This window comes from Xiphophorus hellerii, chromosome 16 (genome assembly GCF_003331165.1).
Source record: "Xiphophorus hellerii strain 12219 chromosome 16, Xiphophorus_hellerii-4.1, whole genome shotgun sequence".
Taxonomy (NCBI): domain Eukaryota; kingdom Metazoa; phylum Chordata; class Actinopteri; order Cyprinodontiformes; family Poeciliidae; genus Xiphophorus; species Xiphophorus hellerii.
The window spans coordinates 20,280,999-20,305,106 of NC_045687.1; the positions used below are offsets into that span (position 1 = coordinate 20,280,999).

The window sequence follows — 24,108 nt, forward strand, 5'->3', positions numbered from 1 at the left end:
TGGTCCGGTGTGAGCACACAGCTCACTCCTTCCAGCCAACCTCTCGTTCGGCTCCCCACAATGTCCGGAGCGGTGTTTTAGCGACCAGAGTCCCCAGCGACCCCTCCACCACTGCGGCCGGGCACTTGGCCTACTTCAGCGGCCCAAGGCGCCAGAACCTTGAAGGCGGTGGCTGGACAACGACGAAGCTCCCCGGACTCGGGTCAAAGCGGGGAATTGGAGCCAAGATGGCGTCGTCTTCAAGTTTAGCACCCCGCTACAAACGCTGGCAAACGGAGGGAGGGAGGCTGTTTACTTCTCACGAGGTTCTGGGTGGGAACTGCAGCAGGGGAACCATCAGGCGTGTAGTCCCCGGGGATTTTTACATCACCGGTCAGCTGGAAGCAAACCCCCGACACGGAGGCCATCAGTCAGATTCTGCTGCTACAGGTGAGACTCCTGGCTTCTGCTACTACATGTTGTTGAACGTAGAAAGGTGCTGGTATAATTCTACCTCAATACATGTGAGATTTTTTTATCAGCAGGGCCGGATGTGGAAGGGTACGGGCCTCTGGGCTACAGCCAGTTTGGTGCCCTGCTCACACAAGTTTCTGTCTCAGACGTTGTTTGCTGTAAACTGAAGTTTATAAGCTGTGTGCACATCAAAACTGAGGTTTCCCATAATGGCTTTCGCAATTTTCATTTTTTAAAAAGCTTCTCAGAAGCATGCAATGTTTCTAAAAACGCCTAATAAATACTTTTGTTGGCCTTGTATGCGGCATTGAAGTGTAATCATTGGAAACACACCATTAACATGGGACAGGAGTGTGGCGTTCACTTGTACGTTAATTCAGAATCGGGCCGAAACGTTTAAATACGGGTTTCTGACAGTGCTGAAAGTATAAATTTTGCTTTAATCAGTTTCCATGTTTGGTGAAATGGTCAAATAAAAACCCACATTTTGTTGCTTCATTATTTAGTTCCCATAGTGCCATCTGCTGGTGGACATTTTTCTGCATTAACTTTTGTTTTTATAGTCAGTCATTGTGTGGTACCGTTGAGAAACGCATCTTGACAAGTTCAGACTAAATTATTATTATTACTTTTATTATTATTAATGTGGACAGTATTTCTGAACAATGCTTTCGTGTTTGCTTCATTGGCTAAACAGAGTTGCACATGTTTTTGTTGGGCGTTTAATTTATTTTATTGATTCAAATTAGCCGTTTTATGAAAATTAAAAATTTTGAGAAACTTTTTCCATTGTATTTAGTTGGACCTTTTGAACTCTAGTCAATTCCCAGAGGAAATGATTGAAATAAAAGCAACTTTTTTAAAAATACTTTGTCTTCAGTGTTTTTTCCAAGAAAGGGACAGAAAGAAAAAATGATTTGAGATTTTATTTTTCAGCCATTTCACCCAATCCTAGTTCTTGTCTGTACTTACCAGCTTTACCAAGTTTCAAACTTGAAAACTGCTGTTCATATTGATTCTGATATAATTATGATAAATGTAGTTTTTTATTACCTTTTTGATAACTCTAATCTTGTAGGATTATTACTGTGTCTATGCCTAATGACGCCATTAACTAATTGTTTTCATCCCAGCAAACACTTTGTCCTCTATTTAAGATTGAAAACTTGGCTGATGAAGCACTAGCTTTTTTTTTTTTTTTTTAAAGTTGTTAATCCTGGTTTGTGTTTAGGTTTTTCCGCATGTTGCCAGCAAACAACCCGTCTCAGTGCATTTACTTTTCAATTGCATTTTTCTACTTTTAAGGCACATTGGGATGCTGATGTCTGTCTTGTATGATTGCTTCTGCAACCTCTCCTTTTTGTTTGTACTTTGAATTTCCAACTCAGCTGACTGATTAGCCGCCATGTTTCCTGTCAGTCAGGCCCAACGCGCTCCTTCATGTCTAACGCTTGACTGCAACCTCTCTTGTTTCATGATTACATAACTTTTCTTATCAGTTTAATAAGGAGACGTACAGTTGCGTTCCCGTTCCACCCCAGACGTATTCGGATGTCTTGTGTATCCCAGTCCAGATTCGGGACAGCCGGGCGAGCGGCACCGGTCGGCATGCTGGCGGCTCTGAGGAGAGCTGGCGGAAGCTGGAGCCGTCGGTGGAGTGTGGAGATGACGCCATGACCCTGACTGTGAGGAGGAAACGAGCCGTACAGCTGCTGCTGGACCAAGGTGAGGCTCGCTCTTCACCCAAACCCTCATCTTTGATAGGTTCTGTTTCATTCTTCCAGTGTTGATGCAAGAAGTCTAGTTGGAAAGAGGAGATGTGGGGGGGAAAAACAGTTTGAGAGCCGCAGCATTAGGTCTGCTCGTATGGAAAGCTGTGTAAATAAATATATTTCTCACTGTATCCTGACACTAATATTAAACAAAAAAAATCACAAACAAGCATCAGAGATCTACGGGGAAACATTTTTCTTTTGCGTTCCCTTGCAATACGTTTTGCATTCCCTGTTAATAAGCTATTTTGGACACAGTCACAAATGTCAATTTACATTTTATACACATTTAAAGAGCCTCTGTGTTTATTATTAACTCTTGGGTGCAAAAAATTGAAACTCGATTTCATGTTTGTCTGTCTGTGTAATCTAGATCAATTATGGACATAAAAGGTGGTGGAAGTCGTCAAACTGTCCAAACATATACTGGTACACCAGTAAAAAACCCTACTCTTCATTGAATCCGGAGGCTTTGAGTTTGATTTATTGTCGCCATTGATTTTGTGATTACTGCTTAAAGCTTTTAAAAAGACTTTTGTGTAGCTGAAGGGTGTAACAGCTGTTAAGCTGAAGCTTAGACTTGCATTATCTCCAATTTATTGCATTTGGATAGAGTTGTTGCTTGTAACTGCTTTGTTAGCCAAATGTGTTCTTAAAAAGGATTTCCTGGCTACATGAAGGATCATGTTTCCAGTTTTTGGAAACCAAAATAGTAACTAGAAAGTTGAGATTAACCAAACACGCTTGGATTGTAGTTTTTTTTTTTTTTATTGCTTTGACCTGCTGGAGAAACGGGGATCGACTCCATTCATCATCTGTCTCATCCGACCAATCATTCTCTCTCCATGATTTCGGCCCAAAGCATGACTCCTCCACCTCCTTGCTGACGTCACAGCCATGTTGGGATGTGGTGGCCATCCACCACCAGTCCACTACTGCGTCCATCTGGACCATCCAGGGTTGCACAGCAGTCATCAGTGAACAAGTCTGTTTGAAAATTGATCTTTGTGTACGGCTGGGCCCACTGAGACCGTTTCTGCTTGTGAACTCTGGTTAGGGGCCCAATAGTAGCTTCATGCACCACAAGCCTCTGGAGGATCCTCCACCTTGAGGTTCCAGAGGCACCAGCAGCTTCAAATAACTGTTTGTTGCTTTGTAAGGGCATTTTAACAGCTGCTCTCTTAATCCGATGAATTTGTCTAACAGAAACCTTCCTCATTCTGCCTTTATCTCTACAAACCCATCTTTGTTCTGAATCAGCCACAAATCTCTTCACAGTACAATAACGCTTCAGTTTTCATTAAATATCTAATGTTTTCATACCTTGTCATACGGCTCTACACTATCTGATGATTTTCGTCAGCAGAGATTCTTTCTCTTTCCCATATTGCTTGAAACCTGTGGCCTGCTTAATAATGTGGAACATCCTTATTAAGTAGATTTCCTTTAATTGAGCTCACCAGACAAACTAATCAACCAGCTCTCTGAAATTATAGTGATTCAAAGAGCCCTGAGACACAATACCATCTATAAATTTAATAGCACAACAAAAAATTTAATCTTTATGACACTTAAATCCAATTTGCATAATAATTTGGAACACGGTGTAGAATGGGCTGCAATGAGAAGCTGAGGACTCTACGTTGTCCATTAAGCAATTGAGAGGAATGTCTCATCCATTTGGTTGCAAGCTGTGTTGTTTTAGGGTAATGTTTGTTTTTTGCTTCATATTTTAAATGTTTTGCCACATTTAAAATATGTGGCAAAATATGTCGGTCCCCTTTCTAACAAAATATATCAGCTTTACCATGATGAGGCTTCTGTAACCATTTTGAAAATGTGTAGTTTGAGTCAACAGCTGACTGAAAGCAATCCAGAAAAACTGTAAACTTTGTCCATCATTTATTTTAACTATGTTGCAGTGAACGGCTCATCGATGCCCCTGCTCCATCTGTCTCAGCAGTGTGGCTACTCCGTTCGAAGCTCCTGGAAAGACCTCACTCTGATGGCTCAGTATGACGCCTGCCACATCGTTCGAGAGGTGTGCTGTTGATTTTTAATTCCTACACAAATCACATCGTCTCATGTATTTTAGGGTTATTAAACCCAAACTTTGACTTCACCGTTTTTAGCTGAAATGACTCAGAGGTGTGCTGGAGTCTTCCTCTGATGCATTAATTGCTAGACTCTTCTCTAATGGGTGTGAAATCTTGTTTTTGGACATATTATTAAAATGCTTCCCCTCAGGATGATGGCTATGTGTTGCCTCTGCTGTGGAGGGGGATTCCCGTCAAGGTCTCCTGCCCGATCTCCCAGCTCCACCTTCAAGGCGAGGGGCCGTCCTCGCTCTGCTGCTCCCTCAACGGTATGACGGTGAAACTGAGAGGACCGACTGCTGTGGAGAACCCGCATATAAACGGTACCGTTTCTTTAAGAATCAGGAAGCGCTCACAAAAAGCATCATCTTTTATTCTAATATCAGGTTACCCTTCTGCCCCACTACAGTTCGGGGTGAATGGACTCCTCTGGGGCTGTTGGCTGAACAGTGTGGTTATACTGTGTACAGACCGGCTGCAGAGACGGTCATCGCCGTGCCGTTCCTCACTTGTGGTATAACGATAAAGGTAAAATTTAAAAAAAAAAAGAGTTTACCAGTCAGTCTCTCCAGTAGTTTTGCAAATTCGCGATGACAAAAATTGACGTAAAATCAACAGATGCCGTCATTTAAATGCTAATTTTCCACAAAAATAGTCAAGCATTGGATTTAAGTGACTAGCTTCCCCCTGTGGTGGCAGTATTTATTATTTGAATTTGTACAAAACATATTTACAGAATGACGCAAAATATCAAAACTCAAAGGATTAACTAATGTACTGTGGTAATTTGGCAGTAGCAGGAATAATTGTTGCTTTGCGACAAAACTGAACCATCTTTATTTTTTAAACCTGCCATAAATTCTCTTTCAGGATGGAAAAAACACACTTCTGCTTAAATTAGGGGAGGAGATTTTCCTGTTGGTTTGTCCTAACTCTGCCTTTGGAGAAGTCTCAGCCGCCCATCGGCCTCTGGCTGACAGCCCCACGGATTTCACCAGAAAGCTGCCAAAACCAAAACTTGAATCCCTCAGGCATTTACTGTTTATGCCGCCTTTCTACTTGGCTCCACCTTACTATCCTCACCCAACATATCACCATAGTTACTCTGAAAATAAAGAACGGGACACCCAGAGTCGTCCTGCTCCTCTTTCTGTGGCTCCGATGGCTGACTTTAGTTCCCAGCTGAACTCTCAAGACCATTACTTTCGGTCTCTTAAAGATGTGCGTGAAAACTATCGTACCCAAAAGCCTCTTTCATCTAAAGAAAAGTTGGCTAGTTTGGGTTCATTACATAAAGACCAAAAGCAGAAACGAGTAGCTCCTCTTTTGGATGTCTCAACGAATAGTTTCTCCCCTACAGCTCTGCCGGTTCAGGTGGCAGCTCCTCACTCCCACCATCCCAGCCATGATTTTAGCTCCCATTACCACTACTACCATCATCCAAAGATCCCTGTTCCTGGCACACCTCAGGGCCCAGGTCCGGGTCTTCCTGGATCACAAACCTCTTCCGATTCTCCGAACCATCAACCTCCATCTGAGCAGTTTGAGAGTCTGAAAGAGGGACCAACCTGGATTTCTTCACCGGAAGACGCCCAAACGAAGAACAAAGTGACAGCAGTTCATTCACCTTACTTTACTCATCCGTTTCCTTTCTACTATTACTACCCACGTGTTACAAAGGGTGACTTGAAAAGACTGGGGCTTCTCCATCTAGATTGGACTGCAAAAACAAACATGTCTTCAGTACCTTTAAATCCTGAAACGCAAAGTATTAATCCTGAGCCAGAAAAGGAGAAATCCGATTTTCAGCCCAGTTCGAAACCAAAGCTACAAGACAAAGACGACAAACGTTCGACCTCTGTGTCTCCAGCCCCAGAAAGACCAGATCCCATCGCAGTTCCTCTTGACAAACCAGTGTTCCCCACTCCAGGATTCACGTATAACGCTGATCCCTACAAGTACTACTACCATCCGTACTATAACTACTACCTGAAGTATTACGCACCAGTAGCGTTGCGTGGCGTCTACAACCGTCTGGGTCAAGCTTTGTCAGAATCCTTATCGGTACAACAACCTTCCCACTTGAGATATCAAACCAGTGCCCCTCCCTCTGAACCAGGGTACGACATTCCCAGCAGACTGACGTTCCCCTACTACTATTACTATCACTACTACCTGCCTCAGCTGTTCAGATACTACCAGCAGCTCCATCTTCCAGGAGGTAAAGACTCGGATAAAGATTCTACATCTCTGCTTTCCCCAAATGTGGATTACAGTGACCTGCAGAGGTTTCCTCGTGCTTCTGAGGGCCGTCGTTCCAGCACCTTCAATCCAGCTTACTCCAACTATATTGCTTGGCACTGCAGTGGGTTTAATGAGAAGCTGGGTGACTACATGAGAGGTAAAGGATTTCATTAGGAGTCGTTTTATGTTTAAAATACTTGTTTTTGTATTTTTTAACAGTAAAATTCTGTAGAGATGTGCTGAGGAATCAGTTTGACTGGAGCTGAATCAGGAAATGCACCATGCATAACCAGGAAATGTTTTCTAGGTGTTAGTTCGGTTGACGTGAACTCTGGTGCTTGTAAGAGAAATCCTGCAACCACTAAAATCTGCCTCTTCTCCAGTTTACATTTTGTAAAGAAGGACGTTGCGCTCATGTTCAGAGGTTTTCGTGTCGTTTTGTTCAGTAGTTCTTGGTGGTGCACCGCCTCAGGTGAGGAGGGGATCAGGCTTTTCAAAGGCTTTGGTTCATTTGACACAGTGCAGTGTAAAAGTGAACCACACCAGCTGAAATGTAACAAATATTACAACCGTCGTCCCAAATTGAACTGAGTCTACCAGTTTTATTGGTGAGAAGACTCCCATAAAATAAATTTGACTTCGTACCACAGCCATATGATGCCTTGAAATTAGTCTCTGTCTCTTTAAGAACTCTATACACTTTCTGACACTCCCCCTTCAGCAGGTCATCGCAACAAAGCTTCTCATCATGCCGCTACAGCCGTTCTTAGGAGTACTGTAGTTTGTATGATGAGCTCAGCAGACCTGCAGCTCCACCAGGTCTTTGCTAATTGCTGCTGCCGCTAGTCTGGAGGGAACTGAAGCTCCGAGGTGGAGCTTTGGGAAAATGGGCGGTGCGTTTTATGAGCAACCCTGAAAGGTTGCCATTGAAAATGAAAGGATTTTAAAAACATGTATAAATGGATCAAAACAATGCTCCAGGTATGTTTTTGATGAGGGAATATAAAGTAAAAAAAATTATATAATCTGGCCAAAAACGTAAATATCTGGGTAACATGTTTGTGTCCTGAAGCGTTAAGGCATCATGTTTAGATGTTACTCATTCCACAAGGATTTATCAGGATGTTTTTATCAAAGCAAACAAAATGAATCAAGTAAAATCATTCCTGTTTTCATTCCCTCCTTTCTTCCCCCTCCACATATGTGATCAGAGTATGACTAATCCAAACGGCCCGCCCCACCCTGCTGCCTTGGACCCGTTTCAGATATTTATTCAGTAACTGTTTTTGGCTGCCGTTCACACATTTTGCCTCTACCGTCTTTCTAAGGAGGGGAAAAAAAACAAAAAACCTACCTTGTTGATACTTGTCCCAAAACCTAGAAACCAACAGCTGAGTTAGTCTGAGGGTTGTTTCAAACACAAATGTTGAAGTTAATTTGTATTGACTGTGTACTTTGAGGCGCCATGCTAAGCTACGTCTCACAAGTATGACCTTTGTGTGTGTTGGAGTCAACAGATGGGCGCGCGGGGCTGTGTTTTGTCTTTGCTGTGCCTGACTCTTTGTTGAATCCCTCAGCGGCCCCGCCTGCTCCCTCCTCTGAGGACAGGAAGGCTCCCTGCATGCTGCAGAAGCTTTCCTCAGATCCAGACGTCCACGTTGCTCCCCTGGACGACTGCAAACATGTAACAAACACTTCTGTTGATCTTGAATTCATTCATAAATTGCTGAATAATTTTTTTTCTGTTGGTATAGATGAGTCATTTGCAGTTAATGAAAATCAGTATTGCGTAAGAGCAGTAAAACAGGATTAATAAAAGGAAAATGATGTAGTCTGGCTTATGCAATCAGAGAAGAATGCTGACTTGGCATTTGTCCCTCATACAGCCGGATATCGTGAATAAGGGAGAAATGCTACAATAGGTCAGTGTTGAAGAAGATGGTGGTTCAGAGTGCTTTGTCCATGCATGTTGTCAAATTGAGTGGAAAGAAAAAGTGTAGTTCAGGAAATGTGCACATGCAACAGGGGTAACTGTGAACTTTAGCACCAGAAATGAAAATGTTGATGGATCAGATTTTTTTAATTCCCAGGTGAAACGATGGCTAAACAAATGTGAACACTGATTTATACCGCACTACTTTGTTGTGAAGAATTAGTTCTCTAATGTTTATTTTCATGCATGTTGAGTGACAAGGATTCTGTGTGTGTGATGGGAGTCTTTAATTTAAAAAAAAATTTCCAGTCAAGGACTGGGTTTGCAAATTAGCCGGGCTAGAAAAGCCATATAAGAAATGATTGCGTTGTTTTTAATATTTAACTCTTAAAGACGGTTAAAGTAGATTAAATAAACTTGAGTTGCACTGTAGGTGGAGTCGGTGCTTCAGGAACTACCACACACATGTTTTCAGCGCCAAGTGTTGCTTTCCTTGTATTTGTACTCCTGAAATAAATGAAATGGGCAAAATAGAGGAAAGGAAAAATCTTATTAATCTGAGTTTACCTTTAGAAATAAACAACCATTTTCATGTTGGACTAATTCCAGGTGCATTTGTAAATGGAAAGAAATGACGCATGACCACAGGATGGGCTGGGAAACTGGAATTTTATGTCTTCAGAGATTCAGCCTCAAACTTTAAACTTGATTAATTTTCCATCTGAGTCCAAACTTGACACCAGAGACATAATGAATTATTATTCTGTATTTTTATTTATTTTTTGCTCTTTTCTTAGATGCCTGGTCAGAGGATGGTCCATCAGCCAGAAGTTCACGGTCTCCTATCGGACAGAGGTTTCTTCCCTGTAAGGTTAGCAGTCGCTCTCTAAGTGCAGCTTGGGTTGAATAGTTGATTCTGTTCTGAATAATATCGCTTTTGTGTCTGTCAAGTTTTCATTCACAGGTTGCTTTAGGTTTATTTTTGCATAGCAAATCATTTATTGTTGCATATTTTGGCCACATCCTGCTGGAATGCTTCATGGGGAAATTTTTGCATTTCTGATGACATAAAAATGGCTTTATCGTTTATTCCAAGCCAGGAAAATCATATGTAGCCTAATATGTAATCTCTTTACACTCAGTAGGACGAAAAGCATAATATAGTGTAATGCAAAAAGAAAAATCAAACAATTTCACTTGGAAAAGATTGTCTTACTACTGACTCCTTAATAGATTCTGCAGTTGCTGGTACATAATGAAAACCTAAAAGTTTGAAGTGGTTAATTTTGTCACTATGATGTTAGCTAAAGCATTAGCATACTGCTTTCCCTCCTGTTGAACTTTTCCAAATCTAGTCATGTTAATGTTACTATGTTGAACTGATTTAAATTAGGATTAAAATGTTGAGAAATTTCACAATTTAATAATCAGGGGAAATAAATGTGGTTTTTAGATGTTTGTTAAAGCTGAAAGGTGTTACTTGGATTTGCATTCAGCCTCCCTGGGTCGGTACATTTGTGGAGTCACTGACTCCAGCTACAGTACAAGTCTTACAGGTTTATCTACCAGCTTTGCATACTGAGGTCATTTATTTATTTTTATGTCCTATTGGTGCTGCAAAATGATTCAGTCTTGAACGGAGAACATCTAAGAGGCAATTTTCATGTGTTTCTATCTGAACTGTGACTTGAGAAGTATGTAAACCAGCGGTGCCCAAGTCCAGTCCTAGAGGACTACTGCTCTGCTATTGTTTTACAAGATGTCTGTATATTGTTTAAAAGTCTTAAACTCGTGTATGAAACTAATCTGGGCTCCACTGATCCAAACTATTTCATTGTGACTCTGTTAAATGTTTCCTTGTTGGTAGATCTTCCAAGAACTTATTTATTCTTATTTACCGTATTTTTAGTACTATAAGCAGCTACTTTTTTCTCCACCCTTTGAACCATGCGGCTTATAGCACAGTCAGCTTTTCTGTGGATTTTTCTTCAACCACCAGGGGGGGCTCTTTAGCAGGAAGTGAATCATTGAAAGTCAAAATTAAAAAATCAAAGAAGAAAGTGCTCATTTTTATTTAGAACAAGCACATGCTAGCAGCAGACATGATGGAGAAATGTTTTCAAACTCATACGCCCTCATCATGGAAACAACACGAAGAAGTTAATATGATGCAGCTTTTAAGTGGAAGGATTTTGATCTGACAGTACAGATCGATATCCACTGCGCGTAAACTTGACGTGAACGAATCCTTGGTTCGGCGTTTGGCGTCCTTAATAAATCCAGCAGATTTATTAAGGACGCTCCCTCTGCTGGGTCCTTGTGGAAAACCGAGAGCAGCGGAGATACCAGCGGATTATAGCCCGGTGCGGCTTCTGTATCTACGTTTGCAGTTTTTTGTTTTTTTATATATATATATATATATACTTTGTGGGTGCGGCTTATGGTGAGGTTTGCTCTACAGTCTGGAAAATATGGTATTTTATTTCTACTGCCACCATGTTTCACTGTGAATATAGTGCGGATGTTATGCAGTGCTCATTTTCACCCACACAATGCAACACATGTTGCACTTTCTGTACACTGGCTGCAATAACCACTTCCTGTGACCTTTTACAAGGTCACAGGACTTTTGCAAGGTCCTGTGACCTCCACAGGAGCAGTGGAGTTTTTCTTGCTCCACTGCTCTGTGAAGCAGAGATCCAAGTAGTTCAGTGTCTCATTCATTTGGTTGCAGTGGATTTATTTATTTATTTGTTCGCGGGAGTGAAGGGAGATAAACAAAAAAATCATCTAATTGTCAAAGTGAAAATGATGTGTAATTTTGCATTCGCTCCACATTTCTGCTCTACTTTGTTTGAATAATAATAAATTGGCTCTGTGACCAGACGTTTTCTCCCTGGTTAACTTTGTCCTCCTGCAGGTTGATGGTGGGATGCGGCGCCCCCTCCGATCCAGGTGAAGTCAGAACCTCAGCTGAGCCGCCGCCGTCCGCCGTCACCGTCGTTCTGAGGATAGCAACCGGTGAGGCGTCCATTTCTGCATCTGACCCATGAAAAGTCTGAAATGTTGAAAATGCTACTGCTCATGCACATCTTGACGTTTTTGCTTTGTAATAAAAATCACACACTGAGGTAAGTGTTTTAATATCTGTAGTAGATTTGGGATTTTCAGATTAACTTTATATTTTAGTAAATTTGCATTCCATAAAGAAAACTAAATTAAAGTCTATTTTACAAACCAATAACTTACCAAAAAAAATGAATAGGCTACCTAATCATAGACTAAGTGAATAATGAAAGATATCTACTATCCATATACACATGAATTGTACTTAAATATGAAAATATTTGTTACACAATACATATACACACGACATGACAGTGTATATTTTATAATTTGCCATATTAAGCTCACCAAAAAAAATTTATTCATTCCAGTTTCACACCAATAACTGAAACAAATCTAAATGTAACTTTTTCTCTTTAGCACGTTAACAAACCTTGTAAATTATATTTACTCTTAACTTCATGTCTGAATTCCAGAAGGAAAACATTTAATGCTGTACATACCATTTCCAGTGTTTTTACATATACAATATCTTTAAATGTTAAAGTATTACTTTAAGTAAAAGATTTATTAGTTTATTAATAAACCCAACAGCTTTGTTTTTGCGACCAATATGCCAATAATTTTTTATTTTTCCTCATATTTCTGAGCAATATGACAAATGGACCATAACCAGAAACGAGTACATAACATGCAGGCCTTGTGCGTCTCTTAAACCTCTCCCCTGTGTCTCACAGATGCGTCCTTCTCCAGCTTCCACCCTAAAGCTCAGCTGCCCATCAGCCTCCTGCAGGATGAATCTGTCCATGTGGAGCTCAGCCTGCTGCAGCCTGCTGACCCCACCCTGCTGCTCCTGCTGCACTCCTGCCTGGCTTACACTTTGACCCCGCATGTCTACTGGATGCTGTTTTATGACCGGTACGGTGTTCACACAGGCTGTGGTTGGTACTGCTGCATGTCTGCGCAACAGCCACACATTGGAAAGCCCTGCTCCAAACTATGAACGGCTCTTATTTTAGCTAAATCAGGAATGGGGTTGTGGCTGCTTGTACTTGTTTGACATCTTGCAGAATAATAAAGAGCTCGGCTGGAACGTTAATCGTGGCTCTGTGTTCAGCTGTAGCAGCCAGAGTGTGTCGCAGCTTCTTCCTTCCCCTGACCCTCGGCACATCTGGAGGATTAAAGTTTCCAGCTTCCCCTCCCTGCCTCCAGCAGGCTACACCTACAGGACTCCTGGGGGGCCAGCTGCACCGGAGGACCCAGAGGTAGGGACAGAACCGGCTCCGATTCTTCTGGGCCACGTCCACACCAGAGTAAGACTGTGCTGCTAAGACGGAAATCAACCAGAAGGTCATGTTTGGTTTTGGTGGCGGAGTGGAGCTGCTTTTCCATTAATCATAGAATTGCGCTACTTGAAATGACGAAAATAAACTCGCTTACTGGAAACAATTTCCAAAAAACTCACGTTTTTCAGTAAAGATTTTGCACTGGGATGAAGTGGTTTTTCAGCTGAATCAAAATAGCTTTATTCTGCAATGAAACACTTTTTTTTTTTCTTGCATCACACGAGTCACATGATCAACAGATGGGTGTTTGAAACACAAACTCGCAACAAAAGGTATTAAAAAAAACTTCTAGAAAATGGTTAGTCATGCTAATCATCCTAAATGCTAATCCTACAGACAACTAAACAGAAAATAGTAAGTTGTTTTTAAAGATAACATTGTGCTACGTTGACTACACTTGTTAATTTTGACCCTGAAGAACAAAGTCAGTATTATGATGTAGAACTTTTAGAAGAGCAATAACAAATATAAGATATATGTATATATAAAATATAACTATTATATGATTGCGAAAACTCTTACGTTGGTCTAATGTAGTTGCATCTGTACCAGATCCCGTAGAATTTTTTATTGTATTTGTAGGTTTTCAGTGACTCAGAGAAAAGCTTCCTGACTTTGGATCTATTAGAGAAAGTCACTGTTTTTTATTTTATGCAAAATGACTCCTAAGCTTGTTGCCCTTTGAACTTCTGCTTGTTTTGCTGAAACTTATCAGTGAAAGTTGAGATGAGATCCGTGTAATTGGTGCATCTCTAGTAGGGTAAACGTCATGCACAAACCTGTGGTGGGTGCAACCAGGTCGGATTCGCCTCACTGTTGCTATGGACGCAGGCTTGCACGCTCAGTCGCACGTAGCGCTCTGTATCAAAGACCCTGTCACCTGGATCCTCTAATGCTGCTCATGGTGGAAACTGTTGGATAAGATCAGGGCAACCTGCTGCTGTTGATGCCGTGGTGACATTTTCCAAATCTGCTGTAATCAAGTCACAGTAAACTGTTCAGGTCACGGAGAATATTTGTGAAGTCTTACTCTGGTGTGAAAGGCAGGCCTTAGATTATGTTGCCACACCATGAGAAGATGATCGTAATGTAAAATCTTTTCTCCTCCCATCAGGTTTACTTCCTGTGCCACACAGAGCTGTGCTCAACTGTTTATGGTGACTGTGGTGTGAGCTGCAGCAACGGTAAGCGATAAAGTTGTAGCTTTAGGTTTAATCTATAAAGATCCTTCAATATTTGTCCTTACAAATATATTTTTTAATATGACTCTTTTTCCAATCACCAAAAACACCAACATAAAAAATTTTTTTCCTGCAGATTACAACATTCCTACATATCCGTTTCTTTTTACTCCTGTTAGTTTAACCAGCTGAAATTTGCTTGCGCATTATTTTTAAAAACCTAATTCAGACTTTTTTTCTTCTTTTTTTTTACCAGTTAAATCTTTCTTTATTAACTACTGGTGTGAAACGGAAATGATGACGATCTAATCTTTTGGCTTGCCTCATCAAAAAGAAAAACGGCTTATAGTCCAGAAATGACGGCAGGTCCAACTTTGAGGACCTTAATGTAGTCTGGTCCTTCAGTGCGTCTCACAAGGTCAAAGGTTGTTGCACGTAGTGACTTCTCAACCTGCAGGGTTTGATCGCTTCAGTTGAATGAGGATTTTCTTTTTTAAAGATTTATATCTTCACACCAGCTCTGATTCTTGGTCAGTTATTATATTCTGGTCTGACTGCGTCATCATCCCAGTTGAAACTAACTGTATTTATATATCCTTCATACATGACGGCTATGCGACTCACTATATATTTTAAATCACTGTTGCATTATTTTTTTTACTCAAACACGTCTTCTGAAAAAGCTCAGACTTGAAAGTGTTTTTATTTTTGCACCATTTTTACCTTTTATTTCATGTATTCAGCATGGCTTTTAAAAAAAAAAAAAAATCTTTGCAGGTCCCAACACTGATGTAACTGGATGAAATAAAGACACTTTTACACATTTGACTTATTTCTGTGTTTTATCAAAAAATGTGTAAAAATTGTCTATTTTGAGGGGGAGAAAAATACATTTGGACATAATTCAACTTTCCTTGGCAGTCGTGTTATCCTTGAAACAAAAATGAAACTTAAAATATAATTTTTATGAAAAGCTTAGGGAATCCCTTGCACCTTCAAAAAGTTTAGTGTAGGAACAAGGTGTGTGTATAGAAATGCCCTCGGTTATTACAACACTGAACTAATTAGGTGGCTGTGATTTACAAAGTGAGCATTCAGTTTGTAATTGGACGAAATTAAAATTTTTGAACATGGAAGAAAAGCTTTGACTCTAGCAGTGGCTGGTGAAGTTTCAGACATTTAAAGTAAAATTTGTCACCACCAATATTTAGGTTTTAGGACCCTAAATATTGGGGGTCTTCCAATATTTCTTCCTCTTTAAAACATAGCAGAATATTTAAAGAACGTCCTTTGCTGAAGCAGACCAGGAGTCTCGTGCATCAGTGTGAAACTTTCGTACTAAAAGTTTGCAGTACGACGAAATTAATTTGATCTCTGCCCCTAAATGCTTATGAAATTTCATAGAAATAACCAGGTGTCCAAACAACCATGAAGACGGCCGCCGTTTGTAGTTTGTTTCCAACTTTTACGTATTAACAAAATATATTTTATTTTAAATGGGCCTTTCAGGTCCCACAAACGTCATCTTAAAGAAACTAAAAGCAACTTGGTTGATTCGTAAAAAGTTGGAGTAAAATGATATGTTGATCAAAGTAAAAATGATTTTAAACAGATGAGTTCTCAGCCCCGATTTTAATAACAGCATGCCAGAGTGGTTTGTTTTTTTATTCCAGTACAGAACATGCCACTTCATTTGTTTGCACATTTATAGAATGGAAACGCTTTCTATTCACAAAGACGCGTTCATTTCCAGACTTTACAGTTACAGCAAAACGGCTCGGATCATGTTCTGAAATCGGCTAATTACTTCAAATTACAATTAAATTTCTGCCTGTTCTGCCACAGTGCAGGGAGAACCTCATGCTGACATTTATATGAACCGTTTCTGGTTCGCTTTTGGAGAACACAGCTCCAAACCGACGACGGTTTTCTACAGCTCTCTGGATCTGTCCTCGCTTTTGTCACCTGGTTTGGCAGTTTCAGAGACAAGAACGGGATCAAGCACATTGTAAAAGTAGCTAACAAAATTACAGGCTTTAGATTACCTGATTTAGTAGAAACCTTTTTAAAGACTTCTACAAAAAGAAGACATCGTCCTACTCTCCAAATCTCCCACTTCTTGGTGAATTTCAGCTTCTACCATCTGGGAAGAGATTCAGGCAGCCCAAATCAAGAACCAACAGATGGAGAAGATATTATTAGCCAGGCTATTATTCAGATTTCAAATGTAATCAGGCTTTTATTGATATTTGTACATAAACGTTTAACTGTTTTGCCAATGTTTTTTTCTTTTTCTCTCTCCTTGCTGCAAGGAAACTTTCTTAAGTGGACAATAATAACGATACTGATGTATGATATAATGTACAACACAAACTTTCAAAAGCACGACTAACTCAGCCTGAATCCTTTTGTTATAACTTGATGGTGAACTTTCTATTTTAAATAAACACAAAGCACTGAGAACCGTAGAGAGTGACTCTGGAACATTTCTGTATTTCTATGTGTGGGAACCCTAAACTTCTCTGTTCTTGGGATACACTACTTCCACTGTTTTCAAATGGCTCTTTGCCAGACTTTCCTGGAAGAAGTTGATCCTAGAGTAGGTTTTTAATCCACCCGTTTTATTTACGGCAGAATTTCTAAGCATTTTTTTAAAACCAAAAATCTGGTGGATTCAACAGGAAATCTGCACCAGCTCTCTACTCTCCGTCCTTGTACTATAGCAGATCGTCTGTCTTTTCTTGGCGTTTCTCGATCAGAGACTATTTCGTCTTTGGCCCTTATCACAAGCGTTGCTGCCAACAATTCTCGTCTTGGCAACATGATTCTGTAGCATAAGCCTTAAAAAGGCGGTGGCCCTCTGTTGGATGCGTTTGCATGTCCTGAAGCTGCCTTCCCTGCAGCCTTGTGATTCAGAAAACTGCAGACTTTCAGCATTACAGCAGCAAGAGGCTGCTGTTCATGGGGGAATGTTCATGTCATTATGTCTCTTTGGCCTGAAGAAAACTTCTGTAATTGTGCAGTCAGATGAAAACCTATCGGACAATTGTGCAGTAAAGATGAAAACTGCTTGATGTCTCCAGCTCAGACACCAGAGGAGGTGACATGAAGAGAGTCTGAATAATTGACTGAGGCGCTTCAGTCCCGATGAATCTTTGAACTGAACAGGGCGGCGCAGATGACTTGTGTGATCTGTGAAGGAAACGAGGGTTAAAACGGTTTGGCCCGGTGAGGTCAGTGGAACATTTTGCCTGCTTGCGAAGCAAATTGAATTACTCGAACATAAGTTTCACACTTGTTTACTTTCGCACGAGTCAAACAGTCGACTATTCATGGCTGTATCTCAGGTGAAATGTTTTTCCCTAAACAAACGGGCAGAATTTGCCTACCAAAAGAGCTCCGGTTCCAACGAAGGCGCCAGTCACCAACGGCGCACGTTGGTCAATGAAGCTTTCGATGCTCTCTTGGCATGTCGGCTGAAAAGGAGAAGGTACAACGCGTAACGTTTTTAATTTAGGAGTTTCCAGGATTAGGTGCTCAGAGGTCTCCCTGCCGATGCGTGGGTCTTCCTCGGGTTTTTCCCCCCACTTCCTCCCACGGTCGGAAATGAGTGAATGAAAATATTTTCGCATCCACCGGTGTGGGGAAAAAATGTTCCTCAAATAAACATGAAATCTTTGAAATGGACTATTCAGAGTTGTGAAAACATTTGCTTCCCTACAAATTTCATCTGCTTTGGAAAGTGAGACGATTTTTATCCCTCTGTACTTTACAGAAATGCTTTATTTAAACCACGTTGGGTTGAGCGGCCTGTTTTTGGCTTTTTCACAGCATCTTAATCGGATTTAGGTTTGTAATTTGGCTAAGAATCTAAAACCTCAAGATAGAAATCTTTAGTTATAAATGACTAAAGATTTAGGGTATCTACCAGTAGACCTGTCACAATGAATCAATGGCACAAATTAAAACAAGCTCAGTTTCCATTTGTGTGATTTATCTTTTTTTTTTGTTTGTTTCGTCTTCTACCAAAAACTGGATGATAAGTCTTCAGTCTACTGCTTTGGTCTCAACATTTTTTGAGGAACGATTTAGTTTAGAGACGTCATAATTAATTTTGTTTCAGTTTCTGCTTACTTTGGATATTTAAAATGTCTCCCAGTTCAGGGTTGAACCTCCTTTGGAATTTAAAGCTTATTGAGCTTTGAGAATGTGTTATTGCATTATTACACCTTTACCTTTGAAAACGGTCTCAGAACAACAATGTTACCATTTATCACAATAACTTGTGTGACAATTTATCGTGCAGCTAAATTTATCGTGACATTTCTACCTAGTAGGTATTTTTATGTTCTGCTGAAACCAGTTGTGGTTTTCTTTGCCTTAATCTCTGGATTACTCGCCCTCATGATGAAGGTCTGTCTGGACCAAGCATGGTGGATTATTTTTGATGAAACACCAACTTACATGCCTCGTCGCATCATCCGCCTTCGGGCAAGTCTTCTTAACCAACTCGGTTAGTTTTACTCCGGCCGATCCGCAGCAATGGAGCTGTAGAGGAGAGAAGGAAGATGGAGGAAAACACGAGCTCATCAAAATTTATTCAACTCAATAAATTTTAATTTTAACAACCATCAGTTGATTTGTTCTGTGTATCCGACTTTCACAAGTAACTCGCAAATTATAATCTGAATTCCACCCATTCTACAGTTTATATATTTATTCTTTGGGTTCTTGAAACCCAAAGGTTGTGGTCACTAAGCGACAAATGCAACCAGTTTAGAGCTACTGAAATTCTTAAACGGAAAATGCTAAATAAATTTAATTAAATGACCGTTTCGGTTTTCCCACCGTTGCAGTGAGCGCTTACCAAATCATGGACGAATTTGAGAGTAGAGGCCACCGTTTCCTCTTTATTCTTCTCGTAGAGTTTATATACGTCGCTGTACAACTCTCCAAACTTCTTTCCAACCTTATCGATTTAAATTCAACGATTAGAATAAGAAGCATCGAATCTTTACCAACATCTGAAGACGTTTGATGTTTTTTGTTTTTTTTCTTTTCCTGCTTACCGTGTCCTTGCTGGTATAAGCAAGCGCTCCTACGGCGATTGTGGCCACAGCCAGGAGGAAGAGGAAGACACAGAACTGAAGAGAAATGAAAGGATAAAACAAACGATTTCAAGCCTGACGAGTCAGAGAATTATATGGTTTAAAAATGAACCTGTCGATACAGCAGATTTTACTGGAAAACTAGTAAACAGTTGGAGTCGGTTGAATCATCTGTGATGTTTGATCTCAACCTTTGTTCATCAGAATGTCTTTTGGTATTGTAGTGACATGAAACGTCAGAAGTAAGAGTACTTGATGCTCTCTGACCTAGACTGTGGAGGAGTGAGGGCCTCCACCATGACATTAAACCGAGCAGAAGACAAACCATCCACTCTTTTAGTCTGAGGCCGTTTGGGAAAATTTGTTGATTTGATGGACTGATGGTTCCCCAGACAACCTGTTCTTTCAGGAGCCCATTTCTGAGGTCAGACACTGACGTTGGACAAGAAGGCCTGCCTCCCTGTCTCCACTCAACTTCATTGTGCATTTGAGTGGACACTTGGAGGTTCATTTTAGTTAATAGTAGTAGCTTTTGTTAATTTCTTACTTTGGCTTTAGGTGGAGAATTAAGTATACATCGATCAGGTAACAAATACTCAACATTTGAGTATATGCATTTTCAAAAATATACATTCAATTGTTGGACAACTGTTTGGTTTTCTCCCAACTTTTGCTGTCGCCGTTTAGCACGAGTGCCGCCCTGCACGTTACGTGGCGCTGTAATTTGCCGACAGTTGACGTAAACCTTTTAGTTTTAGAAACACAATATAACTCCAGTTTTAGTTCTCACCCATTAGTTTTTATTTTCACTGAACAAAAATGTTTGTCCAATTTCAGTTTTCGTTAGTTTTTAGTCAACTATAAGAACCTCGGTCAGAACCTCTGCATTCAGTGACGTAGATGAGCAACCAAATACTCTACGAAGCACAGATCACTATGAATGAACATGTGTTTTGTTTTCCTCAAAATACTACTTTGCATATGTTGGTACAACGCAGCACAAACCGCTTCTGGCCAGAAAGAAATGATTTGTTTTGGAACGATCTCTTCCAGAAAACATAAACACAACTGAAACCTATTTTTATTTATTTAAAGTGACGAGGCAAAGACTTTCAGAAGTTGTTGATTAGAGAGTTCCAAATTTAGTTTCCAAGACAAATTTAACGCCACAGTCTGATTCTAAGTGACAGGAAATCAATTTTTGCATTAATTCTCTGATTGCTTGGTGGATGAACTAAAAGGTAGTTCTTTTGTGGTTCTTTCTTTGTTAATCTCCAAACTTTCCCCTTAAGGTCGCATCAGGAATTGAGTATTACAGGTTGTGCGTGAACGGCTTGATTTTAAATTTCAAATACAGACATTAACAGAACTTTTGACAGGCCTGTAGACGTCCTTTAATGTTAATTATACTTCATTCTCATTTCCTTTGGGGGTTTCTCTTAAAGTGGATAGATTTCATGTTTTAGTGTAATTGCTAAATAAGGTAAATCTTAATTTTGCCAGGAAATGGTGATTAATTACTTAACTTCCCAGTGAAGTAGATATTTTTAAAATGTAAACCTCCTTTTGTAGCATAAAATAAGATTTCTTTCTGATTCAGTAAGAGTTTACCCTTCAGACCGAATATTGACTTTAATAAAAATAAGAAATCTCACCACTTGGAGAGCAATTTTATTGTCATTGCAGGCAGCATGCTCTCCAAAAATCCCCAAAGCCACCATTACAGAGCCGAGGATTACCAGGATGTAGACGACTGGTGAGGTAGAAAACAGGAAATGAGGTTAGTCCAATGCAAAAAGAGGTGGGAGGCTTTACGGTAACAACTCATTTACTTAGTGACCTATGTGAAAGATATTCGAGTCGATTCTTGCTTTGTTGCCATCGTTTACATTGAACATGTCTCTGGCGTTGTCTTGGAAATTCAGCCACAGGCCAAACACTAAAGACGCCAACCCCAAAACCTACAAAAGAGAGACGACGTTGAAATCTGTTGGTTCAGGTGCATTTCAAGATATTGGACCATCAACAGATCATTGACTTTTTGTCAGCAATACAGCTTAGAAAGTAAAACATGCATTTCTCCAGAGAGATGAACTTTAAGCAATATATAGTTATAGTTGTAGCTCGGGGAAGCCCAAAACCGTTTCCAAGAACGATTTCATTTTAAATTCAGAATGGTGCCACGCAATCGAGACAGCTGACACACAAAGGTCATCGCTAAGGAAGCTGGTTGCTCACACAGTTGTACAACCAAACATATTAATGGGAAGTTAAGTGTAATAAAAACTGTGGTTTTAAAATAAGATGTAAATTAGCCCTGTGAAGTCTACTAACCTGGACTGACCACTTCAGGCTCAGGAAACCTGTGTGTGTGTTTCGATTTAATAAGCTGATTAGGTGAAGACATCAATGTTTAAGTCTTGAGTAATGTTGTTTTTTGAGGCATTGAATTACCTGTAAGCCATAGCCATCAAAATGACAAGAAAAAAAAAGGCTTGAAATATTTTACTCTGTGCTGAATCGCGATTACGCATTAATGAACAGGGAAATGAATTTATCCAGGAATTAAAGCGATGTGGATTTTGTGTGTAGGTGTGTGTATTTATACATACAGTATGTGTTTATGTGCATATTATGTATGTATATATATATGACTATATAAGTCAAACTTCGTCATACGCTTTTTCAGACACTGTAACCAAACTTGTGGTGTATTTGAGTATGTATATCTGGTAACAGGGTATTGTATTTACACTTAGAATATTAAAGTTTAACTTTTAGTATGTTTTGCTGGTGAAACGTCTGAAATAAAAAATTTATCATAACGTACAAACTCCACATTTTGAAGCGAGTTACAAAATACTGAAATTTTATCACATTTTCCAGCCTGTGTTTAAACACATCACTCTTCAGTAAATCGGAACTTTACTTTTCTTTTTGGATCAAATTACTTAAATAAATTGATGTTTTGATTTATTTCTCTCATTCTCTGTAACTGTAATGTTTCACACGTTTGAGCCTTTTATTTATGTTTATATATGCCAGACTTACCGTGAAGATTATGTTGAAAACGATGAGGATGTATTTGCACACGACCCCGCATCTATCCGCAACGACGTCAATTTGAAAGCTGTTTTCTGTCGATGGCTTCATTGTTGAGAGACTCAACGGACAAATATATATATATATATATATTTTTAATTAAAACTAAGCACAAGCAGTTACTAGTTAAGTTGCTGGTCTCATCCTCCTGAAACGTGAAGACTGTAAACGTTTGAGCTGTAAGTGAAATGATTGTAGAGTCGCTTATTCAGGTGTTGGGAGCGACAGACTGAGCTTTCGAATAACACTGGGCTCATTTTGATCCAAACATATGGAGGCTCCGCCCCTCGGCTCCAAACCGGGCTTCTCATTGGCCAGGAGGTGTGGCTCGCGCGAGCAGGAGGCTTCAGGACGAGAAGTGATTGGGCGTGCAGGTGCATCAAGCCGTCACGCTCTTAAAAGGGTATTCAAATATGTTTTATGGAGCTAAAATATTAACAAAAACTAATCTCAAGCAAAAATAAGTGAGTTTAATAATGAAAGTTTTTTTCAACACCTTTTTTCTGTTTTTAAAAAATTCATTACAATTCAAAAAGTTTTAACCACTTTTTTATATATATATAATTGAGAAGTATTGTTTTTCGTCTGAAGCAATAAATTTGTTACAATTCCAAAAGTTTTGACCTATTAGATTTTTTTTTATTTGAGATTAGTTTTTTATTAAATGATTGTAAAACAAATTTAACTCCATAGCTTATACTCTGCAAAGTTTATATCCATTAATCATTTCACAGGAATATAATGGCAATAAGAGTCACTAAATAAAAATAAATCGTCCCGCAGTTACTTTTTACAAATAATAAAAAAATGTAAATACCCCTCTTAAATATCAACTGGTCCCTGAAATCACCGATTTAGTTTTTTCATCAGACTAATTCAACGCAGATCCATGAATATCTGCAAATTTATAGTTGAGGAATGTGTTATTTCTAAATGTTTTGGCTCGCAGCTAATCAAAACAGAGAAATTTCAACACTATATGAGACTAATAAAATGAGAACCAGTAAAAAAAGTGAGAAGATTTAACAGCTGCCCCACAGACGGCAAGGGGAGCGTGAACTTGAAATAAGTTTCCTGTAAAATGGTAGTCAGGAAGTTGTTTCTCCAGGTGACTCAGACGGTTGCCACGGCAACGGTGTGCTTAAACAACGGAGAAAGAGAGCAGGTCCGAGTTGATCACCTGTTCAGGTTATTTTACGTTTTGTTTACTTTCGCTACAGCCGCCATGATTTCTGAACGTTCAATAAACGACAAAAATTGGACTAATAAAGTTGTTCGTTTTGCGAGTATGCGCGATTCACAACAAACATCAAATAGGACATGAAGTATTTAAACATTTGGCTGGTACCGCGATAACTGGAAGAAACTGCATTAGGTTTTCTGTCACTCTAATATGTCTGCTTTAACTGATGTATATTCACAGATAAAATAGTTTCATTTACAATTTTTATATCTTCGTGTCATGTGGCAGATCTCAGCCAGCTGCTGAGAGAAAAAGCAGATGTTGGTCTCAAAGTTTGGGCACACCTGATCTACAGTTGGTGAAGACATGCACTTTTAAAAAGAGAAAAGATCTTTAAAAAAACACTGTTAAAAATAATTGTAATGCAGAATGTTATTGGATTGAGGCCGTAATTGGCTCCAGAGTGGTATAAATCTCAGGTCAATTTTAAGCCATTTCAATACGTGCACGTTATCAAATGTCTTCCAATTTGGAAACATAACTCACTAGAATAAAACAAGCAAACAAAAAAAGGTTCATGGCAGATGCTGTACCTTGTCAAGATGTTAGTAATCTACCTTTAGG

General features: G+C 39.7%; 2 protein-coding genes across 2 annotated transcripts; one reads left to right on the forward strand and one right to left on the reverse strand.

The window, feature by feature from the left end:
- Positions 1 to 1,903: 1,903 nt before the first annotated feature.
- Positions 1,904 to 14,916, forward strand: LOC116735269 (uncharacterized). Its single transcript, XM_032587025.1, has 12 exons — positions 1,904 to 2,178; positions 4,148 to 4,266; positions 4,473 to 4,644; positions 4,731 to 4,849; positions 5,192 to 6,722; positions 8,143 to 8,249; positions 9,296 to 9,369; positions 11,419 to 11,519; positions 12,302 to 12,482; positions 12,682 to 12,829; positions 14,025 to 14,094; positions 14,869 to 14,916. Exons 1-12 carry the CDS (start codon positions 2,127 to 2,129, stop codon positions 14,892 to 14,894), a joined length of 2,700 nt encoding a protein of 899 aa, XP_032442916.1. The 5' UTR covers positions 1,904 to 2,126; the 3' UTR covers positions 14,895 to 14,916.
- Positions 14,791 to 22,754, reverse strand: LOC116735272 (CD82 antigen-like). Its single transcript, XM_032587027.1, has 8 exons — positions 22,251 to 22,754; positions 21,040 to 21,160; positions 20,855 to 20,952; positions 19,161 to 19,235; positions 18,959 to 19,060; positions 18,556 to 18,639; positions 17,481 to 17,567; positions 14,791 to 17,283 (listed from the first exon to the last, which is right to left on the reverse strand). The coding sequence occupies exons 1-8, from the start codon at positions 22,350 to 22,352 to the stop codon at positions 17,230 to 17,232; spliced, it is 723 nt and encodes a 240-aa protein (XP_032442918.1). The 5' UTR covers positions 22,353 to 22,754; the 3' UTR covers positions 14,791 to 17,229.
- Between the last annotated feature and the right edge of the window lie 1,354 nt (positions 22,755 to 24,108).

What these genes read in the sequence shown, in the direction of transcription:
- LOC116735269 (XM_032587025.1), top strand. Translation starts at nt 2,127, where the DNA reads ATGACCCTGACTGTGAGGAGGAAACGAGCCGTACAGCTGCTGCTGGAC. An exon ending in CCTGCCACATCGTTCGAGAG is followed by an intron (nt 4,267 to 4,472) that starts GTGTGCTGTTGA and finishes GCTTCCCCTCAG; the next exon opens with GATGATGGCTATGTGTTGCC. An exon ending in GGAGAACCCGCATATAAACG is followed by an intron (nt 4,645 to 4,730) that starts GTACCGTTTCTT and finishes GCCCCACTACAG; the next exon opens with TTCGGGGTGAATGGACTCCT.
- LOC116735272 (XM_032587027.1), bottom strand. Translation starts at nt 22,352, where the DNA reads ATGAAGCCATCGACAGAAAACAGCTTTCAAATTGACGTCGTTGCGGAT. An exon ending in TTTTCAACATAATCTTCACG is followed by an intron (nt 21,161 to 22,250) that starts GTAAGTCTGGCA and finishes TCTCTTTTGTAG; the next exon opens with GTTTTGGGGTTGGCGTCTTT. An exon ending in TTGGAACCGGAGCTCTTTTG is followed by an intron (nt 17,284 to 17,480) that starts GTAGGCAAATTC and finishes TTTCCTTCACAG; the next exon opens with ATCACACAAGTCATCTGCGC.